The sequence below is a fragment of the Poecilia latipinna genome, unplaced genomic scaffold (assembly GCF_001443285.1).
Source record: "Poecilia latipinna isolate Pla-1442-1.1 unplaced genomic scaffold, P_latipinna-1.0 Scaffold948, whole genome shotgun sequence".
Lineage (NCBI taxonomy): Eukaryota > Metazoa > Chordata > Actinopteri > Cyprinodontiformes > Poeciliidae > Poecilia > Poecilia latipinna.
The window spans coordinates 1-7888 of record NW_015113564.1 but is presented as its reverse complement, the minus strand read 5'-3'; the positions used below and the strand labels follow the sequence as shown (position 1 = coordinate 7888).

The 7888-nt window shown below is 39.4% G+C and overlaps 1 protein-coding gene and 1 long non-coding RNA gene across 2 annotated transcripts; one reads left to right on the top strand and one right to left on the bottom strand.

Moving 5' to 3' along the window:
• The first annotated feature begins 203 nt into the window (after positions 1–203).
• Positions 204–2889, top strand: LOC106957917 (carbohydrate sulfotransferase 2-like). The gene has a single exon (XM_015049489.1). It carries the CDS (start codon positions 746–748, stop codon positions 2141–2143), a length of 1398 nt encoding a protein of 465 aa, XP_014904975.1. The 5' UTR covers positions 204–745; the 3' UTR covers positions 2144–2889.
• A 2424-nt stretch (positions 2890–5313) lies between these two features.
• LOC106957918 (uncharacterized) lies at positions 5314–7881 on the bottom strand. The gene is made up of 2 exons (XR_001427055.1): positions 5587–7881; positions 5314–5539 (listed from the first exon to the last, which is right to left on the bottom strand). It is a non-coding gene; the product is annotated as an uncharacterized LOC106957918 (long non-coding RNA).
• Between the last annotated feature and the right edge of the window lie 7 nt (positions 7882–7888).

The following is a 7888-nucleotide window of genomic DNA, read 5'->3' as shown; positions in this document are numbered from 1 at the left end:
AGAAACCCCCTCATTTTTCTCGACGAATTTGTCCCTCACAATATGGCGTGGAAGCTCACGTCTTCTATTCTTTACGTCTCTATGTGGGAGGCGCTGGAGACAGACTGGGGACAAAACCCAATAAAGGAGCTACTTACCGCATTACGTCACCAATTGGACCAATGCAGCGCGTCAGAGGGCGGGCCTCTGCGCCTGCATTTGGACTGAACCCGTTCAGTGTGTGGCAGTTAGACAAGCAGAGGAGGTCGCTATGTGGGAGATTCTTAAATCCGTGACTGCGGATGCAGACTTGGCGCTGCTTTATTGCATCCAGATGATTTGAGCCGTTCGCGCAGGACTCATTTTGATTTGTTGCACCGTGTCTATGTGTGGATCTCAGCCCGGCTGTGTTTTCAAAGATGCATCAGACAGTATCTGCGCAGAGATGCCCCCGCTGAACATGAGCAAACAGGGCGTCTGTTACAATGAAGAAGACGGCGGCGGCTCCTTCCTGTGTTGTTGCGGATCGTTGCAGCGCTCGGTATGGACAACCTAAACGTCTCCATCATCATCATCACCACCATCCACCACCGCTCCAATGAGGAACATTGCGCAGTGCAGTGAATCGGGTTTTTGGAAAATATATTACCTAATCAACTGGAAAATAAATTCCCAGCATACACATTACAGAGCGCGCCTTGGTGCATTACTGTCGATGTAAAGAGCTCTGCCCAGTGGTGGGAGCCACTCTCTCCAGGGGTTACAGATGAGAAGCAAACAATACCATCAACCACTGAAGTTGACAGCGCCTTGGGAGAAGGATGCTGGCTTTGGGAGAAAGCTCAAAACCTACAGGAATCATACCAAGATAATAGCACAGCCTGGGATCGTGATGAAAGTGCTGCGCAGGAAGAGGATTGTGTTATTCATGGCCTATTTCCTGCTGCTGGTGCTCACCATGCTCAATTTGGCCAATTATAAATGGACCAAGGAGCCTCAGCAGTGCAACCATCAGATGAGGAGCACCACCTATCAGAGCAGATCGGACATTCGCTTTCTCTACAGGCCCTCCCTGGCTAAGAAGAGACAGCTCATCTACGTCCTGACCACCTGGAGGTCGGGGTCCTCCTTCTTCGGTGAGCTTTTCAACCAAAATCCAGAAGTGTTCTTCTTGTATGAGCCTATGTGGCACATCTGGCAGAAGCTGTACCCTGGTGATGCGGTGTCTCTGCAGGGGGCGGCCAGAGACATGTTGAGCTCCTTGTATCGCTGCGATCTGTCTGTTTTCCAACTTTACAACAGCCCCGGAGGCAAAAACTTTACCTCCCTAGGGCTGTTTGGTGCCACGCTGAACAAGGTTGTGTGCTCCTACCCCCTGTGCTCAGCCTACAGGAAGGAGGTGGTGGGGATGGTGGATGATAAGGTGTGCAAAAAGTGTCCCCCACAGAGCCTTAGACTGTTGGAGGATGAGTGCCTAAAGTACAACACTATAGTCATTAAAGGGGTGCGCATTTTGGATGTAAACGTTCTCGCCCCTCTGATGGAGGACCCATCCTTGGATCTGAAAGTGATCCATTTGGTTAGAGACCCTCGGGCAGTGGCAAACTCAAGGATCAAATCCAGACACGGCCTGATTAGGGAGAACTTACAGGTGGTCCGCAGCAGGGACCCTAAACTGCGCCGGATACCTTTCGTAGATCCCGGCCACAAGGTCAACAAGAAGGACGGCTCCGACTACCATTCCATCGGAGCCATGGAGGTGATCTGCGACCGCACCTCCAGGACTCTGAGGACTGCCTTGAACCCTCCAGGTTGGCTGAAGGGGAAGTACATGGCCGTGCGGTACGAGGACCTGGTGGAGAACCCCGTCAAGACCCTGAGGAGCGTTTACCGCTTCGCCAACCTCACCACCAACCATGACATTGAGTCGTTTGCGCTGAACATGACCAGCGGCTCCAGCTCCTCCTCCAAGCCCTTCATCGTCTCCTCCCGGAACGCCACGCAGGCAGCCAGCGCTTGGAGGATGGTGCTCAGCATCCAGCAGATCAAGCAGGTGGAAGACTACTGCCACCACTCCATGTCCGTCCTGGGGTACGAGAGGGTGAGAACAGCCGGGGAGGCCAAGGATTTGAGCAAATCGCTGCTGACGCGCTCCAAACTGTGAAGAAAAAAAAAACAAAACAAAAGCATCCTCCTCGCCACCAAAGACCTTTTTAATTTAATGTTCATTTTTCCATGCAGTGCCGTTTCCTCTTATTGTGGAATTAAAGCTTTACGTTCAAGTGTTAAAGGAGCTCCGGCTGGCTACATTTGGAATGTATATCTTGTTTTCGAGCTGCAGTTTGTACACTTCTTTTATACAGGAACACCGGCTGTGGGACAATGACTTAAGATAGGAAACAAAAGGATAATTTATGTATCTTGGTATTACTATGACACTACAAAGTTGATGTTTTTGAAGTTATTTTTGAATGTTTAAAATCTTAAAAAAAAATATATATATATATATATATATATATATATAATTTTTCACTCTCCATACTGTCTGTACAAGTGAAAAGAAAAACTAGTAGATGAAAGGAAAAAAAAAGTAGTAACATATTTTAAAAATCATTTTTATTTTTAATACCCCGTTAAAGTCAGAGACAATCAGTGATTTGGTTTGATGACGTGCCATAGTTAGAAGTCTCATCAGAACAGCAGTAGTACTTTATACAGTTGTTTTTTTTTTTTTTATCTGTCATTTCATTTTGTGACAACGTCCTTGTAGGATGTTGACATGCACTGTGGACTTTTGGTCATAACTCTGGAGCAGGACAACCTCTCTTTGTGTCAGTGTGAGCATTCTGTTCTACCATCTTCAAATGTTTACAATTGCTTGCTCTTATGAAAACACCTGAACTAAAAAAATAATATTGCATTGAGTAAAGTTCACAGTAAATGACTTTATGCATCATTTGTGAGTGTAACATTTTCAAACTGAAGAAATATTCAGTCTCATTTTGCTTGTGTCTAGACTTTGAAATTAGTTAGTGCTTTGAAACATAATTTGCCTCCTAACAGAGTTTCTGTTTTTCACTTTTTTTTTGACACACTTGTATGTTACAAGATAAAATGAGTAAATACAACATGTGCTGTTTAAGTTATGATTTGATTTATTTGGGGAAAAAGCTGTTTGAACCATATATGTGAATATTTTACATCACCACGGAGAAATTTTGGCCAATGCTTGTTTTACTATAGGCCAAGTCACCGCGTGTTTAGTAGGATTTTTATCCAGACTTTGACTAGGCCATTCTAAAATTGTCCTTTTTATTGTTTGTGAGCTATTTGCTGGTGTATTGTTTCCTGCTTTGTAATCCAAGAGCACTTGATCTTAAGCTAGTGAAATGATGGCCGTCGGGATCTTTTGCTAGAGAGCAGAATTCATGACTTCATCAATTACGACAATTTGTCTAAGTCCTGACGCAACAGACTCTCACTCTACTCTGACCCTGTTTGACTGTGGGTATGACGTTTGTTCTCTGAAATGCTGTTTTAGTTTTACAGCAGGCTAAACTGGATACACTTCTCCCAAAAGTTAGACCTTTATTTTCATCAGTCCATAAAACATTTTCTCTGAAGTATCATAGAGTAGTCAAGATGTTGGTCATGAACAACGACCTTAACTGAGGCAAGTGATCTCTGCGGTGCTGTAGATGTCGTTCTGGGCCGTTTTGTGAACTCCTGGATGAGTTTTTGATGCATTCTTTGTGTTACCATGGCAGGTCTCCCACTGGGAACAAACACTGATGTTTTATATGATGTTTATTTATGGCTAATGTCTCACACTGTGGTTTGCTCAGATCTAACGCCGTAGCTGAGGTTCTGTAACCCCTCTCAGATTGATGATTATCTAGTATTTTGCTTCTCATTTGTTTTTTAATTTTTTTCAGCATGGGGTAAGACATGTTGTTGAAAATTTTCCATCTGTTTCACAGTTTAATCATAGCTCAGTCATTGTGTAATAAGAGGAGGAGTTGCATCACCGGCTTGGTTTGGATGGCTTATTTCCTTAAACAAATGAAATTATAATTTTCCAAAATTTCATTTTGTATTTACTCAGGTTATCTTTGTTTGATATTGAAATTACTTTTATGATCCGAAACAACAGAAGTGTGACAAAAAAGTGAAATAAATTTGTAAGGGAGGACAGTTTTTTTCACAACACTGTATTTCTGCAAGCAATAGTACCACCGCAAAGTCATACATTTGTTGCCAATGGCTACATATCCTAGGGGTGCCCTATGGCGTTTGGTAAATATACTTTTTGTTTACGCTCAACGGTAATCGGCGTGGATGGAGTGTGTGGAACAGACCAGATGTTTTAAAATTATTTCCCCTTGAAAAATTCCTATAATCCTTATTTTTAGATCCAGGGTTTTATTTTGGGGAGTTAAGTAGTGCGGCTGCTTTAATATTTAACAAATCCATATATTTTTATCTGCAGAACCCTTTTGACTTGTACTGAATCCCTTTTACCTTCTTCCATCCAAACAAAATAGCTGCTGGATTATGACCCAGCAACCCAGTTTTATTAATTTAGTTCTGCATGAAATATATGGCTGTCAAAATGCTAGGTTACCGTGATGTCACAAAATGATTTTTTTTTTCCACATTACGTCACATTTATCTAGTACAATTCAAACTAAACTCTTCGAGGAAAACAATCTAGAGAATAATAAAAAAAAAGTTGGTTAGCACAACAAACTAATACTTAGTTGAAACACATTTTGATTCATTTCAAGAATTCAGTCATCTTTGTTGAGTCTCTTAACATCCAGCATCTTTCACTTCCATAATATTTCAAAGGGGAAACAGAAATGCCGTTTTGTGCCCTTCTCAAATTGTGCCCAAATGAATAAATTGTGGTTTCACAAGATGTTCAGCAGTTTTAACAGTTCCTCAATTGTTTTAGACTTCTATCTTTAGATCTTAGATTTTAGTCCAGTGTAGTCATTAGTTGCCGTCTCTCTGGTCTGGGTTAGTTAAAATATTAACTGAGAAATGAGACACTGAGGCATCATCAGTTCTCACCGATTCCTCAGATGTAAAGTAAGGGGACTTGATATACACATATTAACGTATACTAATATACGTTAATATGTGTAAATGTTAACCCTGCAACATATATAATAATAGGTTCTTTTTAATCTCATTAAGTGCTAAAAATTATTACATATTAGACTGAATTAATATATTTGTTGTCTTGGTGAAATATTTTAAACTGACATGTAAAACAGTTAGAGACCAAAAGTCAAATATCTTAACACTTCAAACAAGACAGTGGGGTTATTTTTTGCCTTTAACAGTATGCTAACTTTGAAAGTATTAAGTTGTTAGACTTGAAAGCGGGCTCTTACCTTTTTGATTCCATGTGTGTCTCAGGAAAAACATAGTGCATTTTGGGTCTGGTTACTTTGCACCTACTCAGGAAACCCTGATAGAGTTTAGTCCTTAGTGTGAATGAGTAAAATGTAGAGTTAGGGCTAAGAAAGAGTTGGATTTGGCTTTTGTCTATCTTTGTAAGCACACTCCTGAGAAAATGCACATGGCTTAATGAGATACATGACTGAGTTTGTATAAAAAGCCAAAGCAGAGCTGATAAAATGTGTTTTTCTACAACGGAGGGATTTTGCTGATAAGTTCATATCTGCATGAATAAGTAGAAGTAGAGTAGCGGTTGCAAACAAGAGGCTCTCAGGAAAATTCATGAACAACTTAACTTTTTTATCAGATGATATCGAAAAGAAAGGGAAAAACCTAAACAGGACAATAAACTGAAACAACAGCAGTGTGACAGAAAAGTGTTGCGTTTTTCTGTCAGTGTGATCGGTGCTTATAGCTCAGCTTCAGGCTGTTTGCAGAAACAAGTGTGTCGTTTAACGCATGCATGCCTGGGCCTGAAGTCAAAAGCAATAACACAGGCCAAAGACATCTAAACTAAAAACACCCCTCCTTTACAGTAAACATGATCAATAAAATCTCAAAAACAACTTTAAAAAAATTAAGTAAAAAAAAAAAACATCCTATTAAAACTTACTTTAGATTAATAAATCAGATCACCATACTAGAGGTGTTTTTTTAAGTTAAATTCAAAAGGCAAAAGTCAAATTGTAAGAATTCATTAAGCAAAAAGTTATAGCTCAAAGCATTTATAAAATAATCTTTTCTATTACTTGAATTTTTTTTTTTTTTTTTTTTAAAGCAACGGCCCAGTCAAAAGTATTCCCCATGATGTTTTAGACATTTCTGTTTAAAACAGTGTCCTTTATTGGTCATCCGCTCCTATTGGTTTAAAACTATATTTCTCACAAATATGGCGTTACAGAAAATACGTTTTTTTAAACATCTATACATACATGCTTGCAATATATCACTATTTGTGAACAAAAGCTATATGAGTTTCACCAACCAGTCAGATTTTCCATACTTTTTTTTAAAACATAGTGGTCTATAGTTAAATACAAAATAAGCAGTATGCAAACTATCATAACACCAATAAATGCTAAAACAAGTAAATTAAATAAAAAAGTAACTGCTAGAATACAAACAAAACGTGCAACTGAGGAAACTTGGATACAAACATAAACAAATAACCAGAGATAAATATAAACCATATAAAAACATTGCATTCATAAAAAGTACTTCAAGCACAAGACAAATAGCACATTTATCGTTTGAGATACACCTGTCTTGTTAATTTTAAATCCAGTTTTGTGAAAATAACATTAAGAAGATTGTTATTACAGAAAACTACAGAAAATGGCATAATTAACAGAGAAAAACGGTGGCGTTTATAAAATAAAGGAATTGTTAGGTGTTGGGGTTGATTCTATTTCCCACTGGCAAACATTGAGCTCCATAAAAGCAGGTCCTTGTTTTTGGTCAACTTCCTCTGCCTATGAATCAACTGATTGGCAACAACTACATCAGTGAGGAGAAGAAAACCCATCGGCAAAAACTTTGCAGTTCATAAGAATGAATGACACAATTAGGAAGTGAAAATAAGGGTTACAAAACTGAGATGACCTTGTTTAAACTACCGTGCACAGCAACTGAAGGCACTGCGTCAGAAAATCAAACTATATTTAGTTAGTTTTAAAAAACAGCTCTTTTAAGGATTTTAGTCTGGAGACTTGTGATGAAAGGCTGTTGTTCGCAGCTCTTTAATCAAGAGCGTAACTCTTATCAGGTGTACTATCAAGCTTACACGGTAAACATTTTCAGCAAGCAACAGCTGAAAGACCTGCATTCCACAGATGTACCCATGTATTTGTTGCATAAATAGAAGAGAGATCACTTCAAGGGCAGGGGGTGTATTACACAAAGCCTAACCTACAGCAAACTGCACCCTGATTCACTCCAGGGGAATAAAAAATGTGGGACGACCCAGAGATTTATGAGTCAAAAAGGAAACAATGCACGTTCTAGAATGAAAGCCAGAACCGGTATGTTTACAGAATGCTCTTGGACGATAAGGAGGAGGACACGGAGGGAAATGAGTAGGGGGATTTGAATCAGCTGAAAGGGCAAAAATGCGAGATGGGCAGAAAAGAGGAGGAGAACAGGAACTGAAATAACATCCTGGGTGATTCGAAGAAACACTGTGGCATTCAATCACTGGGTATGCTGGTGAGAGAGTTCCCACATTACGAAACATACCATGAGGGTCACTTCATCTTTTGTATTTAAAAAAAAAAAAAAAAAAAAAAATCTTTTTTATAGGTGTCCAGTTAATGTAACCAATTCCATTTACCAGTGGTAACAATATATATCTCAAGCATTTTGTTGCCGTTGATTTAAAATGAAGATGGTTTATAAGTAATGTGAATCCAAAATGCAGTTTTTTTTTTTAAATGGATATTAT

Bases quoted from the DNA above. Each gene is read 5' to 3' on its own strand.
- LOC106957917 (XM_015049489.1), top strand. From the start codon at position 746: ATGAGAAGCAAACAATACCATCAACCACTGAAGTTGACAGCGCCTTGG.